This window comes from Protopterus annectens, chromosome 10.part0, assembly GCF_019279795.1.
Source record: "Protopterus annectens isolate FY-2018-M chromosome 10.part0, PAN1.0, whole genome shotgun sequence".
Classification (NCBI taxonomy): Eukaryota; Metazoa; Chordata; order Ceratodontiformes; family Protopteridae; genus Protopterus; species Protopterus annectens.
Genome location: NC_056744.1, coordinates 961,302,509 through 961,322,871, shown reverse-complemented (window position 1 = coordinate 961,322,871; position 20,363 = coordinate 961,302,509). Strand labels below are relative to the sequence as shown.

At 36.6% G+C, this 20,363-nt stretch overlaps 1 protein-coding gene across 1 annotated transcript in view; it reads left to right on the top strand.

Moving 5' to 3' along the window:
- LOC122813417 (protein transport protein Sec16B-like) overlaps nt 1–20,363 on the top strand; it is a 1,253,021-nt gene that overhangs the window by 126,052 nt on the left and 1,106,606 nt on the right. Inside the window, exon 3 of the mRNA XM_044085733.1 lies at nt 15,107–15,210. Within this exon, the coding sequence (XP_043941668.1) occupies nt 15,107–15,210 (104 nt within the window). The remainder of the gene's footprint in view (nt 1–15,106; nt 15,211–20,363) is intronic.

The window sequence follows — 20,363 nt, the reverse complement described above, 5'->3', positions numbered from 1 at the left end:
GACTCCATTCAGTTTTGGGTGTAGTTTTTTGGCATCCGGCTCAATTTCTGCTGGGGAGGTTGGAATTTAACATAGTACCTTCCATCCTTTAGGTGAAAACTCCCAGCATGCTTATGAAGGAGCCCCACATAGACATAAGGAAAACCTGTAAACTCCACACAGGCAGTGACCGGAAGTAAAGCTTGAACCTTGTACTTTGTGTGTGAGGCAAGGACATTAACCATTATGCCAACCATGTTTTGCTAACTGCAGTTACAAAGCTAGTTCTCTCTGTTTATTTTATTGTGGCTAAGCAGTTATGAAGTTAGTTCTGCTGTCCTGTATTATTGTGGCTACACCGTCTAACTGTCTTTGTTTAAACTTTGCACATCTTACTCATTACATTATTTGTCTTTCTTATCAATACAATTGCTGTTGTTGTGAAATTACTCCCATTAGCCTTTATTGTTGCAGTTTAACTCTTGAAAGTTATTTCTTTCTGTTAATATTACTGTGATTACATAATAACTGTTTTACTTTGAACTTGGCACATATTAATCAATACATTTATTGGTGTTTTATGGTAGTTACTGCTGGCTTATTTATTCATTTATTGCAGTTTTATGAATGAATGAATGGACTGCTCACTTGACCCTTATCAGCCAATACCTGGACCTCAAAGTTGTAGCAGAAGATATAAAAACAAATTAATTTTATGGAAAAGATTAATACATATCAGTAAAGAAGCACATTTTCATTTTAGTACAGATTATACAAAAGAAGTATATAATATATATATATATATATATATATATATATATATATATATATAAATGCATCCATAGTATAAACCATCACGTTGCTTAGGTCTCCACATTCACAAATAGTGGTAGAATGTAGCAAAGAGCATCATGGGTAATGTATCCAAATTGTAGTACCAATATAATTATCAAGATCACAGAAGCATTAACAGATGGCTTGTTCTTGTATTTTGTCTTTAAAGGCCATCAGTGTTTGTTGTTCTCTTACCTCAGTTGGAAGGTGATTCCATCTGGCTGGACCCAGCTTACCAAATGCCCTTTTACCCATTACTGTTTTAAAGCAAGGTCTAACTGATGTAATGACATTATTCTGGTTGTATCTAAGAAAATGTTTCCTGTCTGATAGATGTTTTTTTTTAATTTCTATTGCTGGACAATGACCTAGAGAGATGATTTTGTATAACATTAAAACACTGTGGTACTGTAATTCCCAACTGTTAACACACTCTCTCACTCTCACACACACATACATACACACACACACACATATATATATATATATATACACACACATACACACACACACACATATATATATATATATATATATATATATATATATATATATATATATATATATATATATATGAGTTCACTTTGTTTTCTAGAAGTTTCAAAACTTCGAAACCCATATGGCCGAGACCATATGGTCACAATTATGAAACCTCGAACACTTTGCATTGAGATTGTCGTACAGTGTGGCACAGGAGATTTACTGTTTTCCTCGCTGTATTGCGATTTCAGAGTTGGTATATTTAATCAGCAGGGAGTGTGGGGGGTAAAGGTATACTTTTACTGCATAGTCACTGTGCTACGGGAGCTGCTCTTCTCCCTAAACATTAACCCCCTAACATTATCTGCTGGATAAGTGACTGGCTCACTGACAGAGTGCAGATAGTGAGGATAGCTGTTATCTCTTCCACACAGTGAAACATTATTAGTGGTGCCCAACATAGTTCAGTCTTGCCCCCGCCCCCCCTTTGGCATCTGTTTTTGCCTTATCATACCCTATGTTAAAGGCCTGCAGCTAACCAGCCTTGCTGATAAGTATAAGCTGTGTGCCATTATTAACTGTGATCCTCCAAGAAGGGCATGACTTTTCTGACATCTGGTCTACTGGCCATGGGGTCAATCACAATGCCAAATGTTTGGAATACTTACATTTGACAACGTGTAAAGAGACAGCAAACTAAATAACCAGTATTGGAAGAAGCAAGCCAGGATCCATGAATCAATATTTATTGAGCGCTTTCATTTTTTAAAATAAAAAACTTCATCAGAATGATTACAAATGAACAATGACTGACCCAACTTATATAGTAATCTTGCTTACAAAAATGTTAATTAGCAATCAACTTAAAGGTGTAGTCTCTAAAACACAAATACAATAAATACATACCTTAAAATACATAAAATGTATGATGTATAATATATAAAATCTGTTAAAAACATATATATGTAAACTCACAGGAAACAGTTCATTGTAAATTATTTATTAATTATATAAATATTTGCTTATATATAAAAATATAAAAAAATATATATATATTATATATATATATATATATATATATATATATATATGTTGTAAACTGCATATTGATCACATATATCCTTCTGCCCTTAGTCTAAGTATAGGGCTGATGGAAATGTTATTTTATTTACTTATTTATTTATTTTAAAAAGTTACTATTAAGGCCTGGGTATTCGGTAGCATTAGTCCTCATCTGCCACCTTAATTCATAAAACTCTAAAAAGTTATTAACTGGACCCCCCATTCCCCATTGATACCTGCTGTAAAACTGTGAACTTAAAATTGTGTCCCTCATTATTGTTAATGTGGGCTGCCAAGGCATTTTTAATGTCCTGCTTCCTGATGTCATAGCAGTGCTGATAGGTCCCATTAATAGTCTTGCCAATGTAAAAACATGAACATAATTGGCAAAGGGCAAGATAAACTTCAGATATGCTGCTGCAACAATATTTCTTCTTATAGAAATATTTCCCATAATTAGGAATATCAATCTCAGTACACTCCATGATATGTTTACATTGAAGGCAACATCCACATTTCGACATACCCCCTACTTTGATGTCAGTAATATTGTTTCTCTCTAACATATTTATTATTAGGTATTATTCAAAATTAAAGTTTGCCCAAGGAAGGAATTGACTTTAAAAGGTGAGCTATCCTTAAGTTTAACAGACAATTCACTGACATTACCCAGATTATTCAGCATAACTGGAATTTATTTCACACCAGTCAAGATTATCTTGAAATAGTGGGAAAGGCCCCAAAAATTGTCTATCAGAAGGATATTTCCTTCAAAAATATGTTAGAGAGAAACAATATTATTGACATCAAAGTAGGGGGTATGCGGAAATGTGGATTTTGCCTTCAATGTAAACATATCATGGAGTGCACTGAGATTGATATTCCTAATTATGGGAAATATTTCTATAAGAAGAAATTTTGTTGCAGCATATCTGTAGTTTATCTTGCCCTTTGCCAGTCATGCCCATGTTTTTACATTGGCAAGACTATCCATGCCCTTAGAAGCAGGGTCTATCAGCATTGCTATGACATCAGCAAGCAGGACATTAAAAATGCCTTGGCAGTCCACATTAATAATAATGAGGGACACAATTTTAAGTTCACATATTTAGAGCAGGTATCAATGGGGGATAGGGGGGGGTCCAGTTAATGTCTTTTTAGAGTTTTATGAATTAAGGTGACAGATGAGGACTAATGCTACCAAACACCCAGGCCTTAATAGTAACATTTCCATTAGCCCTATATTTAGACTAATGGCAGAAGGATATATGTGATCAATATGCAGTTTACAACATATATATATATATATATATATATTTTTTTTTTTTTTTTATATAAGCAAATATTTATATAATTAATATATAATTTACAATGAAATGTTTCCTGTGAGTTTACATATATATGTTTTTAACAGATTTTATATATTATACATCGTACATTTTATGTATTTTAAGGTATGTATTTATTGTATTTGTGTTTTAGAGACTACACCTTTAAGCTGATTGCTAATTAACATTTTTGTAAGCAAGATTGCTATATAAGTTGGGTCAGTCATTGTTCATTTGTAATCATTCTGATGAAGTTTTTTATTTTAAAAAATGAAAGCGCTCAATAAATATTGGTTCATGGATCCTGGCTTGCTTCTTCTAATACTTACATTTGGGAAACTAGAGTTTCTAAATGCATACCACATAAATGGCATTTCCCTTAAAACTGACACATTCATTATAGGTCTTTACATATTCATTGACAATTAGTTATCATTTGACCTTTTTTCTCAGTTTTAGTAAATCATTCTGTCTCACACTGCTAATAATGACGACATATCATCTAGCTCTAAGGAGGTCATAATTCACCTCTGTTCTTCCCTCTTTAGGCTCATTGTAAAATTTGTTGTCCCCATTGGCATTTACTTCTCTAAACACCTTACCTAACTTGAAAGACCTCAGTCATTCCTAACTAGAAAAAAGAACAAAAAAACCAGGACTTAACTCTTTAAGCTACTCAGCTAGTTTAATACTGTTATCATTTTATCTCCTACAGGCTTCCACATAGTGACCTTTGGTTAGTCTCCAGTGCTGTGTAAGACCCTGCTTTATGTGACCTCGTTCATCTTTAGAGGACTGGTAATACATTGAATACTTGATCCAATGATCTCAGTGTTCCTTGTAACATATGATAAATACCCAACCCAACCTATCCCTAACATATGGAGCAGAACACAAATGCCCTTGCATGGCAAACAATGAAGTATGTTAGCCAGGTTAAAATTCACTCTTGATGACTGGATTAGCATTCACAAATTCAATTATGGGGCGTTTAGTATGCCACTCATTGATTGGAGCTGCTAATATAATTAAGAGTTACTGGACTGCTCTGTCTAGGCTTCTCAGTGGTGCTCTATAACATCTTCCTAGTAAGAACTTATCAACCAAATTCTCACAGGGTTCATTTCCTTGGTAGACAGCACCTCTGTGAATATACAAACAACCAGGAACACAAACTAGATAACCACAGACACTCCCGTACTCTAAGGACTCAACACCAACGTTCGATATTTAAACAAATCCAATACGACTTTATTAAATAAAATAATATAATAACAAGAGTTAAGTGGTTTCATTCCTTAACAATATTAATGGAACTTCTTCAGAAGTCTGGATTTCAGGACTCTTGGTGTCGAGTCCTTGGCGTATGGGAGTGTCTGTGGGTATCTCCTTGGTAGACAAACTGAGCAGGTACCTGCTCCAACCTACAGAGGGGCCCCCCAGCTGCTTCATTTCAGTGAAAATCTTTCAAGAGTGGGGAAGCTCTTCTGTGACATGTTTGTATCCTCATTTTTATCACTGGGGAGAATTCCAAGGGACAATCTATCCCACATGTTGCCAACTGGACTCCTATGTAATTTTCTTCCATTTTCTTTGATGATGAATTTCATCAAGAAGGTGAAGTGCCTAAAGGTGAAAGTCTTTTTCATAGTTCCTTACTGCCCTAGCAGATCTCATTCCCTCTTCTTCTGCCTCATCTGTTAGAGAAGCCCCTGTCACTGAGACCAGCAAAGTATCTCTGATCTTATCCACCAGTTAAGTCTCACCCAGATATTTACTCCCAGCAGCTCATTGCTGGATTTCTTCACTTCCAGTAGTTGCCTGGAATCCTACCTTTCAGGTGGAGTTGTAAATATACTCTGCTCTTCACAGAAACCTAAAATCAGAAAAACGTATGGGGACAATTGATATGTTTCTCAGTGTGGGGTACGTGAAAGGGTGTAGATCAAGTCTCAGCTCCTGTCTCTGTCATACTTGGCTATTTAGTTAATATCTTATACACTGGTTTAAGCCATTCTTCAATTAAAGTTCATTAGCTGCTATTTCTAATTTCCACAGAGACAGGGTGGCTTATCCTTAGCTTCTTTACAAGTTTATAAAGCCTTTCTAAGAGGACTTCCCTGGTGAGACTTTCATTATGTGATCCAGTACCCCTTAGGATTTGTATTTTGCATCTAAAATAACAACTTGAATATGAGCCCACACTGTTAGTGTCTGACAAGGATAGCTCTCCAAGGTAAACATTTCCTTGTAGTGTTTATATATTTTGTAAATATATTAAGGTTGGCTTACTTTTAGATTTGAAATTTTTAACATGACATTGGACACTAGTAAACACATTGCATGCAACACTAAATGGGTTGCTTAAGTTACAAGATGTGATTTCTGTGACAGCTTATATTTTGGAAAAATTACATAAAAGATGTCACAGTAAGCATCTGAACATTGTTATGCAATAAGAGTATGTAATACAAATATGCATTATACAATTGCAAATTATCTTGTAACAAAAGTTAGAAATGTCACTTTTTTGTAATAGATGTAGCTAAGACTATCATGTGGGACAATTTGGACAAATGTTTGGAGTATAAGGAGTTGTGCCAGCAGCTAAAATTGAATGCAGGAAGTTATCTTGGTTGACACAATAACACACATTTAATGATTTAAATGTTTTATTATAAGTTTTTTGAGCCTGGGTACTTTACTGTATGGATCAATATGACTGGCTTATTTGATATAACATTATTTTGACTAAAGCTTTTTAGATAGTGACTTGAATAAAATATTTTATTCTTATAAAGTTTTTGTTTACGTAAAGAACAAAGTACTAAGTGTTTATTAAACATAAGTTAGCTTTATTTAAAGGAATTTGACAGCATCTGCTGGAAACATCAAGTCTAAAAAACACTTTAGCATCAGCGAGCTTTGATGCAACATCTCCTAGTATAGGTGGGGTAAACATTTCACACACAACTTTATCATTACGCTTTTTAAAGTGATCACATATTCACACAATCATTTTTGCTAATTACTGGGAACATGGGAGCATAGTACTCAGTCAATTCAGTTGCACTTTTAATTATGTTAAGACCTTTCATTCATTTAAGTTCTTTCTCTACTTCGGACAACATAGGAAATGTGACTTTCCTGAGTGTGGTCATGTTGTATGGAACAGTACTTGGTTTTAGCTAAATCTTCACTGGTTCACAACAAAGCAGGACAACTTCACCAAAAATATTTTCACTGACTTTATTTATTCTGGCAATTAAGCCTATTACACGTGTCACACTTCTGCTGTGTAGATTAAGTACGGACCATTCGACACACAAACCCAAAACTCAGGCTTGTGCCCCTTCCACACAAACATGGTGAGAAACCTATCAATTTGCATGAGTTTGCTTGCAGGGCTACACATTTGAATGTGTTTTATGCAACTACAAATGTTTCTGGAAACTTTGATATATAGCATGTGATTTAATGGTAACATTGGCTCCTGTATAAATCTTGAAAATCACCGTAGTTCCATGAATAGGAATTCTGACTTGCCAGCCTTTTTTAACATCTTACACAGTTGTGAATTAACCCTGAAAAACAATTTCTGCACATTATTTTCAGTTTTAGTTTGGCAGTGACCTCTTTAATTAGCTTTGCCTTACAAATGATTGCAAAATGTCCAGTTCTCTTACATCCGTTTCACATTCTGCCATAAGCTGCACACTGCTCTGACTCTTTACAGTAATGGCCACAGTTTGGGCATTTGCCAGGTGAACCCTCACCCTGCTTTTCAAACATTTTAATTTTACATGAATTATGCCTCTTATGAAATCTGCTGTCAGCTATTTCACCTTCAGCACTGAGTTGCCATGTTTAAATTAGGATTTTGCCTTTTAACCAATTTCATCTCTGGATTTTTGCATTGCCTTTGTTGAAGTTAGATTATTTAAGTAGTACCTTCTGAGGTAGTCTACATCAGCCAGCCCTTTCACAGTTCTTCCTCTTATTTGTTCTTCTTTTGTGCTATTAAACCCACAAATTTCAGCTAGTTCATACAGTTGCCATACAAACACTTCAGTGTATTCACCCTTTGTTAACACAAATCTGGGGAAACATGCTCTTTCATTTATTGGATTTTTATTGCATGTTTGTTGTTTACTAATCACTGACTCATATGAAACACTCGGGCCCTCTGAGAATGAAAATAACTGTTTATGGTCTCCGTTTCATGGCCTCTAGCATGGAGAAGTTCATTTACCCAGATTTCTTCTGTTTCTTTGTGTAATTTAGTTGCCGCATAAAATCATATTAACATCTCCCTCCAGGCAGGCTGGCAAATAGGTTCTGAAAAGTAAAAAAAACTCTGTTAAGTTAAACTTTGTCATCGTTGAAGAAATGTGTTTTTTTCTGAGCTAAACAGATTAAATTCAGTAAAACAAGACTTACACAGCTTTCATCAGTAAAATAATTGATTCACTTGCAATGGTAAGGTGCAGTTTCATAAACAGTAAGGAATTTTTCTGTTTTCTTTTATTGAGAAGATCCTGATTCTGACATCATGTTCAAGCATGCACCAATGGTCAACTAGTAATATTAATTATTTGAATTAGAAATATCAGAATACATCATCATTTTAGTGTAAAAGGTAACTTTTATTCATAACGACATGGCAGCTGTGGCTTAGAAAATTACAGTGCGTTAATGAGGTATGTGCATTCTTAATGGACATCACCATACATTAGTTTTAAAGTGTCAGTAGTTGTTTTACATATGCACAATTTATATAAACATTCTAGCACCTTTATTCCACTTAGCATCATACTATCCCTACTAGAGTTCTTAGTTACTTGGTAGAACTTTTTGGTTTGTGTCCACATGGCAGCTATTTCTAACTTCTACTTATGTCAAGATTCCACTTTTCTAGCTTCTCTCAAGGTTTGCAAGCAGAGCCAGATCCAGCACTAGACGGCCTAGGCAGTTGCCAAGGAGCCATGTTGGCTGGGGGGCTAGCTTCACTGCAAAATAAACAAAAGAAATACTAAATTAAAAAAAGGCCCAAACATAAGCGTTCTGTAAATAAAACAAGTCTCAAGTGGTTGGCACCCATAAACAGTAGGGCTTTAGGACCTGGCAGTAAATTTCTGTCAATGGCAAGCACCAGAATCCTCAGCATTAGGACAATGTCATCTTCAGAAAGAAAATGTGGGATTTTTAATTAGGTAGAATAGGACAGAGCAGTAGCCAAGCAAACAAATCCACAGGAGATTGTACAACAAACAAATGCAAGCAAGCAAATTAATCCACAGGAGATGCTACTACAAAGTGATGCAGCGGACCTCCATCCAAGCAAATGGAGCTGTTTTCCCATTCATGTAAGTGCTTGAATTACAAGATGAAATGTGCGTGTCTACAAACAGGGAGGAGGAATCAAGATGCAAACAGAGTGTGTGTGTGTGTGTGTGTGTGTGTGTGTGTGTGTGTGTGTGTGTGTGTGTGTGTGTGTGTGCAATGCCCTAGTTTGTGGGGCTGTCTAGATAAGTGACTTTGTTCAGAGTTAAACCCTGAACTTAAATAATTGGCAAGCAAGTGGCTTAAACCTCTGTACTAACTGCCAGTTCTCATTTAATTAAATTTTTTTTTGGTTTTGTAAATTGTTGAGGATTGCAGTCTGTCAATGTTAGAGTTTCATAGTGGTTGCTCAGTGTCAGTGGTGCGACAGGTAACACTTGCTTTTTGGTGCAGGAGGCTGTGGGCTCTCTTCCCACACCAGGAAGATCATTTGCTGATACTACCTTGCAGCAATAAGGGGGGAAGACACGTTACACACCTTTGTGTGCCCTCCTTTGGATGAGATGCCTTCTAAAGAGAGACATTGATTTGTTAGCCATTCCCTATTGCAGACCACCAGCACACCAATTTCTTTTTAAAATAAAATAAGCAATTTATTTTTAAAGGACAGCAGACACTGAATTTATAGATGAAGCACTGAAATGCAAAGCCACCTCTACACTAGTTACAGTTTTCTTTAATCTGAGTATCTGATGTTGCCCATTTCATTATGCATCATAAACGGGTCTTCGGATCCATCTTTGGATCCAAGCCGGCCATTTCTCAGACATATGATCCGAACCTCAAACTCCTCCCTCTCCCATAATGCCTCACTCCCTAACAAACCCTCAGATCTTGTTTGTCACCATTTGGTTTAGAAGCGATTGTGAGCCTCTTTCTACTTGTGGGTAAAATCTGCTTTATTTCTAAGTTTTTCTATGTTTTTCTAAGTTTTTCTCCTGTTAAAATCTCTGGTCCCTCAAATTAACTGGCTTGGTTTCTCCACTTCTAGTGATTTTGCTTAAGTCCAGGCTTGCCTCTCCTGTCCATGAAATAACTCTTGCTTCTCAAAAGCCATCCACCAAGAAGGTGTATTGCAGCAAGTGGAAAAGGTATTCCATTTGGGAATCACAGAAGAATATAGATCCATTTTCTGCAGCAGTCTCATATATTCTCATGTTTTTGAGTTCTTTTTTTCATGAGGGAGCAAGTTTCTCCACAATTAAGGTTTAACTTGCAGCCATTGCTAACTTTCATATTGGGATGGGACTTAACTCATCTTCTACCCCTTCCTCTTCCAAACTTTGTCAGGCTTTCTTAAAAGGAGTCTTTCATTTGAGCCCTCCAATTAAGGATTCTTCTCCACTTTGGGATCTTACTTTAGTGTTGCAGGGTCTCACTCTGAAACCGTTCAAACCTGCTAGTTCTTGCGAGCTGAAGTACTTGTCTTGGAAGATAGCTTTCATTGTGGCTATCATGTCAGCCAAGAAAGTTTCAGAAATGTAAACTTTGTCTTGAAAACCTCTGTACATTACCTTCTTTAAGGATAGAGTTTCTCTAAGAACAAATCCTTTCTTCATTCCTAAAGTTGCTTCGGAGATTAACCTGAATCAGACCATTCAGTTACCTGTGTTCTTCCCTAATTATTCTAACAAAGGCAAATATCTCTTACATTCCTTGGATGTTCACAGACAGTTACCTTTGTATCTACATAAGACTAGGCCTCATAGAAAGTCAGACCAAGTGTTAATTGCCTTTTCGGCTAACAGATTGGGACAAGCGGTATCTAAGGTTACCTTACCAAGGTGGATTACGGAATGTATTTTTACAGTTTACTCCCAACAAGGCAAACAACTTCTCCGTCCAGTTAGAGCACACTCATCTAGAGCTATGTCAACCTCTTCAGTGTTTTCTGCTAGAACTTCAGTTGATGAGATCTGTGCTGCAGCTACTTGGGCCACAGCTCACACTCTTATATCTCATTACAAGTTAGACATTATCTCCAGGAGCAGGGCATCCTTTGTTTCTGCAGTGCTCAGGCTTATCCTTCTTTGAGGTCCTCCCACGATTTCTCTAGCTGGGGAGCCTGACCCATTCATGATGCATAATGAAATGGACAACATCAGAGTAAAAGTTATGTAGTTACCATAACTTAGTATCTGAGTTGTCCAGTTTCATTATGCATCACTTCCCACTCTCCTTCCTTGTTCCTTGTATGGCTGAGAGCATCTTAGAGGACTAAGGAACCCACTGGCTCCTAGTTTGGACTCCAGTAGGACTTTTTTGTTTCTGTCTCTGTCCTATTTTGGGATTATCCACCTTATGGTTAGGGCAGGAAATTTGATCTGATGATTTGTTAGGGAGTGAGGCATTATGGGAGAGGGAGGAGTTTGAGGCTCGGATCGTATGTCTGAGAAATGGTCGACTTGGATCTAAGGACGGATCTGAAGACCCATTCACCATACATAATGAAATTGGACAACACACATACCAAGTTATGGTAAGTACATAACTTCTATTAATTCAGATTACTTTTTTCTCTGCAGGGATTGTGCATATTGACAGATATTGGTGGATTATAATGAAAAGCAATTTGAGTGGCCTTTTATTAGGTTGAAATGTTCTGAAATGGGTAATCTTTTCATTATTGGTTCATATGTTTTGTTTCACCGCCTACTGGAAAATGTTCAAAACTACAGATTTAAAATGCACACTAGCAAGTGTTGCTGTATTAAACAAGAAATACAATTTAATGCAATCAGGAAGGTGAATCAAAGAACATATGCTTTTATGCATGGTCCTAAAAATATGTGCAGGGTGGAGCCATGGTTTTTAAAATAATCCCAAAGTCCACTTAATCCACCACTGGCCTGATTCATTTTCTGTGAATGTGGTTTTCAATGCAGTTTGAATGAATGTGAATTTCAATGGCAGAGAAGTTTACTGTTGCTCATGGTAAGTCTGTTTATTATTGTTTTGTTTAGTAAATGGCTACCAGTGTTTGTCGTATAACATTTGAAATAAAAGTTGTAAATTAAATACAAATATCTGTAATCATTGCGGAAGTAAAAAAATAAAATAGTACACACATTTATGGTTAATTGGGGGAGACAGCCAAGTAAGGGAATACAGGAATGACTGGGTTGGGAGGGTTGAGCAGAGCCCCTGATCCATTATGCTGTCTAGGGCACCATTTGACCATGATCTGGCTCTGCTTGCAAAACCTTCCACTTAGGAATGTTGACATTTTTTTTCCTGTTGCTAGTGACCTCATGCCTCCTTAAGATCTATAATTTATTCAGATAAAGCTAGTGAATATGCTTTCCCTTTGTATCTGCAGGATCATTTGATTTGAGGATCTTGTTTTGGAGACTCCCCTTTTAGTAGTTATCATTTCTAGCTGGAGAAAATCAGAATTACAAGCACTTTCTGTTAAGACTCATTTGTTTTTTGAAAAGGATGGATGACACTGAGGATTAATCCAGAGCTTTTATTACAAAAGTTGCAACATACTCTTATCTGAATTAGTGCATAAGCCTTCTGTTTTTTTTTCCAGAGTATGATAATGAAGGTAAATATTGGATGCTCACAGACAGGTCAGCAGCGTCCATGTGGTCAGAATGAGATTATTTAGGAAAAATGCTAAACTTTTTATCTGTTTTGTAAAGTCTGAACTGGGTAAGCAGGTTACTAAGCTCACCCTTTCCAGGTGATTAGCTGTTCTTATTACCATTTGCCATGAGTTGCTTGCAGTGCTTTACTCATTTCTCTGAAATCTCTCCTGCTAGAGGGGTGCATACTGCTACAGCCTTTTTCTGTAACGCCACTTTAGATGACATTTCAACTGCAGCAACTTCATCTTGCCTGTACAGCATTGTGAGGTGCTACAGGCTGGACTTCATAACTAGGTCCAGGTTTTCTTTTAAAGCCATGCTCATCCACGGTAGGTTTCTATAAGAAAAAACACACAGGAGATTTGTTAGCTACAGATTCTGTTCTTTTGGTAAACAGAGATGGACCTCTTCATATCAAAAGGGTTGGGAGGGTAGCCTAATGGTTAAGGTGTTTGTCTTACAAACACAAGGTACAGGGTTTGAGTCTCACAAGGGATAATTGGCTAGGCTTAAAATGGCTCGCAAGGCAGTTAGCCTAGTACTAACCTATAAGGTGTTTATTATAGATTTGTACTATCCCACCTTACATCCTCCCTCCTGAAGTTCTACTTATCTTCCTTTTCTTCTTTCTTAGTTTTCTCACTGACTGCAGAATTGGAGAGTGAAGAATGTATGTTGCATTATGGGAATGGAAGTGTGTGATTGTAACATGGGGAAGTATTATCAACTGAGTGGTCCTATGTCTGTGGCATCAGCCCTAGTGATTACTGAGGACTGACTGTTACATTGCTTTTTGTTTTCATGTCATGCAGGGTTTGGCTTGCTGTTTGCTCAGTTTGTGTTTGAATTTGATAGCTGCTGGGTGCAGTCAGAAGTTGGAATACTTCCTGCAGTTCACATTTACTGTTGCTAGGAGTGAATACTGTACATAGAGTTAGAGAATTAATTTTCAGAGTAGTAGCCATTTCCATGCCTGGAACTCTATCCCCTTATCCCTTAGACATGCCAGCTGCCTTTTCAATTTCAAGACCAATGTAAAACATATCTATCTGACACCTCTACCGGCAAAACCCTCAAAACAGATGCATGACCACTGACTCACTACAAATATACCTTTCTCACTCTTAATTCACTACACCTCCATATCTTACCAGGTAGTAATGGACGAACATCAAAATAAGCTCTCAATTTAGTGATACCATACTACTAACATATACTCTTCTACCTCTTCAGCCAACACTTACTACTATTTAGTTTCCTCTCTAATGTCCTTCTATAACATTCTCATCTCTCTAATAATAAACTCTGCCTCCATGTTTTTAATTTCCCCTCCTGCTCACTCCTCCTCCTCATCTCATTCTGTTATTCTATTTTGGCAGCAGAAAACTATGTATTAGTTTGCTTGATGTAGGCTATCTACTTCTGCAAAGCGTCTTGCTACTTGCAGTTCATACTTCATTCTAGAACTTAGTGTATCCTAACAATATTCTGTAAATGTTTCTCAGTCCGTTTGCGTTTCATCTGTTGTGGGGATTTTCTCTCCTTGTATATAATTTACTTATCAGTTACTGTAAAATATGTTTGTGTGTTTTGTGGAACCTTTCTCTCTAGTTCGTTTAATCCTAAATGTTCAAACAAAAAGAATACGAACGACTCAGGGTAAAAACAAGGTGCATAAAACAGATACGTAAAATAAAATAAAATGCACCAAGTTAACAAACAAACATACGTTTATTCAAACCAAAACCAGAAAAAATAAAAATGGTTAGCGCTTTCACAACTACACTAGTTGCTTCATCAGACTGATGAAGCAACTAGTGTAGTTGTGAAAGCGCTAACCATTTTTATTTTTTCTATTTTTGGTTTGAATAAACGTATGTTTGTGTGTTAACTTGGTGCATTTTATTTTATTTATAATCCTAAATGTTGCAGGGTTTTTCTCTCCTTGTATGTAATTACTCATCAACCACTCTTTAAATGTTTGCAGCTTTTCTTCCTGGGCCTTCACTGAAAATGGGCCATTGGCACAGTCAGACTTCCCCGGATACCACCGGACAAATAAATAAATAAATAAATAAATAAATAAATAAATAAATAAATAATAAAAAAATATATTAACTAACTGCGGAGTTAGTATTTTTAAATAAGGAGGGAGTACAGGGCCTTACCTCTATAGAAAAATACTTCTTTTCATTATATTTTGAAATTGATTTTGGTAGAATATTGATGTTGATATTTTGATGACATTGAATATGATGCTTGTGTTCTCCCTGTGACATGAATCTGTTACATCCTCTATATAGAAGAAAGTTACAAAATGCCAGGACATTTGTCATTTTTCATGTATTTTGCAAGCTACAACAGCTTAAATCAGCACTGTACTGTAAGCAGAGATGGACAGGTGGTATAACAAGTGGTATAGCAGTCTGTTTGCCCAGTATATATGGGAATAATTATTTTATCTGCCATCCTTACTGTATGTTTCAGGCATGGCTATGAGGAATGGTATCGGAATTCTGCAGACCAGCACTCCAGAGAACAGCAAAGCTGGTACTACCATAACTACCCCAGAGGGCACTTAGATTATGGAGGTGAGTTTGAGGTGTCTGTTAATTATTTCACATTATTTGATAGAAGAGGCTGAAGAGGTAAGTATTCCCATTGTTGTAAGAGACTAAATTAGTGATAACAAAACAGTGATAGGTAGTTTTAATTTATCCAAGAACACAAAATAAAAACAGGATTAAAAAGAAGGTGTTCTGTACTGTAGGTAGATGAGATGAGGTATGCAACATCCTTTTATCTCCTTTTGTCAAGATTACCATAATGGAAATTGGATAACTGCATATTGGGCTCTCTTTGCCCACTCTGTTTGCCAGTCATTGACCTTTCTGGGCCAATCAGTTCATTTGTTCTCCATCACCAAGGAAAGGGTCAATGGGAGGGTGCCATCATTTAGACAGCCACAAGGGGTGGTTTTACATTTTTTTTCCTTTTGCTCTAATATTTCACCCCCCACAGACATTCAGTTTGCAGAGCAGAAAGGAGATATGCAATGGGCTGACCGCACTGGATATTCCTCTCTTCTGCAAGGGACATTTGCCAGCAAGAAGCCCCAGCCTCTTCCTCAAGCACAGAGAAAATGTACTTAACATATGCTCACCAAGCACCTGCATTTCTCCTCTCCTCTCAAGAGAAGCAAGTGGGCCACACACCTTCATTTCTGTCTCTCCCTGCTGGCTCCTCCAGTTTTGGGACTTTAATTCAAGCCCTGGTTGCCTGAGTTGCAGTAAGGACTCCAGACCTCTGTGTCACCGAGACAGGCTATTGGGCACTCCAGTGTTATAGATAAAGGGATCCTCTTCATTGTAAACATTTTAGTTCACAAAAAGAGAATAATAGAAGCTAGCAGGAGTGAAAGTCTCTCAGGTTTTGTTATATAGTATGGGTGCCAGTGAAAAGGATAAAATGAGTTCTCCATATGGAGGCCTTTCAGTCTCAAATCAGCAGAACATCTTTGTACAAATAAAAGAAACAAATGTTATAAATGGACCTAAACCAGTTCCAATTGACTTCAGTGATGAATAGTGTGCTGAGGGACATTGCATTGTACTGAGCTGTGCATTGGACTGGCCTGGACTCAACTTGATATATGAGAAAACACAGCATTTGAATAGCTGTAAAAACAGAACATATATGTTATTGGAGTTTTATTTTTGTAGGAAAGAGCTAGAAACTTGGATGAAGTGCATTGTTTCATTAAGCTGAGATGTTTTAAATTGTATGAATATGGGGACAAAATCAAATCAACGGACTGTAAGTGCATCACAAAATCTGATAAGAATAGGCCCATTGTCAGTAGCCACTAGGAATTATGACACAGATCTTGGCTTCCATAAGGAACCATGTATTCATTTGTGTCTGTCTCTCTCCAGCTCTTACTTAGCATGTGAAAGCTTGTCAGTCATTTGGAAGGGGTGCATGTCAAGTCAACAAAATTAGTTTTAGTCAACGCAAAAAAATCAAAAGCACTTTACCGGAACTAATTTTGCCAATGGTGGAGATTGCCTTTTTCTCCACTGTGTGACCTTAGAGTAAGTATATATAATTCCAGAGGGGTAGGTGATGGGGGTTTGCTTCCCTGCAAAAAAGATTTCTTTTAATGTTTGCTGAAGGTGGTTTCAGTGCACTACTTTCAGCTTTCTTGTGTTCACTGAAACTACATTTAGCAACTTGACATGTATCCTTTGGAAAATGATCTTGGGCTGCCTTCATCTAAAATAATAAAAAATGGACATGCTTTCATTCTTATGTACTTCTTATTTGTGTCAAGTTTTATTCTCCTTTTTTTTTGTTTTTTTTAATGAATGAATTAATTTTATATCCTTACTCAGTCAGTGCACTGCGGTGGTTCAAAGTCCCAGAAACATCGGTAGAATTAGTGCAGGCTATGTACAAGGACCCAATGATTCAAGTACGAACAGTGTTTGGCCTCACAGAGGGGTTCCCGGTGGTAGTGGGTGTACACCAGGGTTTAGCTCTGAGCCCACTGCTATTCATACTGGTGATGGACTACATTAGCAAACAGGTTGGAGGGGACAGATCAACAAAGTTATTGTATTCAGATGATGTGGCACTACAGGCAGACTCTAAGCAAGAATTCCAGCAAAGTATAGAGCAATGAAATGCAAAACTGAAGGCACATGAGATGAAACTGAGTACAGATAAGACAGTGGTAATGGCAGCAAACTAGGGAAAGCAGAAGAAGCTGAGAATTGAGATAGAAGGGAAAATAGTGGAACAGGTAAATAGCTTCACGTACCTGGGAGAGGTGGTTGAGGAGAAGGGAAATCTGAATGAAGAGGTCAAAGCTAGAATCAGAGGGGCTGCAGCCAACTGGCATAGAGTGTCAGGTGTAGTCTATGACAGAAGAGTGCCAAAGAAGCTGAAAAGTAAGGTGTACAAGACAGAGGTGTGACCAGTACTACTGTATGGTACAGAAACCTTGTCAGTGAAGGCTGAGCAGGTGAAGAAGCTAGAGGTGGGTGGTAGGATGCACTCAGTGGGACAGATGAAGAAATAAGGTCATAAGTGCAGAAGCCAAAGTAGCTCCAATTGCGGAAAAGATCAAAGAGAACAGATTATGGTGGTTTGGACACATGCAGAGAAGCAGAAGACAATCTAGTGAAGAATATTTGGGAGGGACAGGAAGAAGGGAAGAGGAAATGAGGACATCCAGCAAAGCGGTGGCTGGATTGTGTGAAAGAAGATCTGCGACAGTCAGGCATGAGTGTCAAAGAAGGCAGGAGTGTGGCACTGAATCGAGAGAGATAGTGACAGTTAACACGATACTCCGACCCCATGTAGAAAATGGGAAAAAAGGAGGTTGATGATGATGACGACTCAGTCAGTGCTAGGCCAAGGCCTGCAACTTTTCCTTCAATTTGCCCTCTTTTTTCTTTATGAAATATGCTTGTGGCAGGACTATCCCTCTTGTTGATGAACACATTAGATGTCTGTATTGTTTGGTGACCCAGCACAACCATTAACTCTTATGTGTGTACGGGTTTCAAATGTATCACTAAATTAGAACATTGCAGATGCTTGAATACTTGTTGTTTTTACAAAAAAACTAGAAACTTTACTAGAAAGGCTCACCCAGACTCTGCTACACTTTGCTATGAGAGAAAGGTTAGTTTGCTTTTTATTTGTTGTATTTTGTATTACTTTATTGCCTTTTTCTGTTATGAATACTGTGATTTGTTTTCTTTACCTTGCGTTTTACTTGTATTCTGCCTTAATCTGCATATTAAAACTTTAAAGGAGACCACAGCTCTGTCTCTTGTGAGTCAGGCAGAAATCAGAAGAGATCAATTAAGAACTCACACATACGATAGAACAAGTCAGTTAAGGTTAATCATCTGTGAATAAAGTAAAATATTCACCAAGGCACTACAGTTCACTTCAAACAGAATCCACAGGTACCACCAAGGATCGAATATCTGCAGTTTTCGTTGAAAACATAGCTTTAATGAAAATGAACAAAATCCACATACACTCCAGGCATTAACGTCTCCTATCTACTACGTTTTCATTCGCAAGTTACTTCATCAGATGTGGACAGACTTGTGAACCATTCATTTTATACTCCCTATACTTGGTGAATTTAGTTAATTACCCAATAAAATGAAGATGTTAATTAGCAATGAATACAGCATGCAATAAATATAAAGTGACTGTGTGTATATACAACCTTCTCTGAATGAACAGTAGATCTACCACCATTAAAAAACATGTTACCTAAGTATATCTGTCTAAAAATTAATGTTTTATATTGAATCCTTCATAAATTAATACAAAATCATATAAAATCATATACTTTAAAACTTTTAAGACTTGTTTAAAACTATTGCATGAAAAGTATAGAAAATAGTCTTAAAGCTCCCTCTAGTGTCCATTCTATTAATAACACTGAACTCTGAACATAAAATTGCATTGTGAATTGGCATCAATATCTGTGTACAAATAATTATAATCATACTAAAATTGTTATTTAAAACTATTTCCATCATAAAAATTTCTAAAATTGTTGTTTTGTTGTTATGCAATTAATTGACCTAGTTTTGAAGTACAATTTTATTTATTTTAAAGGAGAATTGCTCCACCAGACAAAAGGTGTGGCAATGGGGGCAGCGTGTGCCCCCACATACGCAAACCTAGTATTAGCAAAGTGATAAGAGAAAGCAGTATTAAATTCCATATACAGTGATAACTGGATTTTATATAAACGATTTTAGATTATATATGTATTTTATGGACTGGGCCTGTGGAAATTGTTAATGATTGTATTGCATTTTTAAACAATACCACTGATTTTTTAGAATTTACATACGGTATTAGTCAAGAGAAACTACAATATCTCATAAAACTTTACATTTCCAAAAACTGGCTTGATTGCACTAAATTGAATTGGAATGCCTTTAGAACAATGGCTTACTCGTACATTTCTGCACAAAAAACTATGTTGAAGAGTCCCAAAAAAATGGCTTTAAATAACAAAACTATAGAGAAGGTCCTCTATATTATCAATAATGATCAATAGTATTTACTTTCTTGTCTTAGTACACTAATAGGATTTATTTACCTTCATACTTCATTTTCTCATATGATTAATACTTTATTTAATCATATGCACCTTGGTCACCATTTGTACATATTGTATATATTGTTGTTTTCTTTATTTTCTCACATTCATGAGTTGAAATGTACATCTATATGTTGTGTAACCTCAAATAACTCCTAAATGATTATATTTACAATGTTTTTATGCTTGTTGTTATGTTATATTTTATAATTCAGTAAAGAGATTTTTGAGAAAAAAAAAGAGAAACTACAATACCTGGCTGTTAAGATATATAAGGAGAATAATGAATTCAATTCCAAGGTTTTTAGGAAGAGTATATATTCAAACTCATATTTACACTATAATAGTTCACACACCACTCATTACAAGAACAATATTGTCAAAGGGCAATACATAAGGTCAAGCAGGATGATGTCAAATAATGAGGAGTTTTCCAACAAAATGGGTTTACTAAGGCAGCTCTTTACAGCTAGGGAATATCCAACTTGGTTGATAGACCAGGTAGAAAAAGAGGTATGTGAAAGAAGGCAGGATAAATTTAGGCCTATTTTGGGTACTAGCCTTGACAACCAAGAGAATGGGAACCAAGTTAAGCAGGAT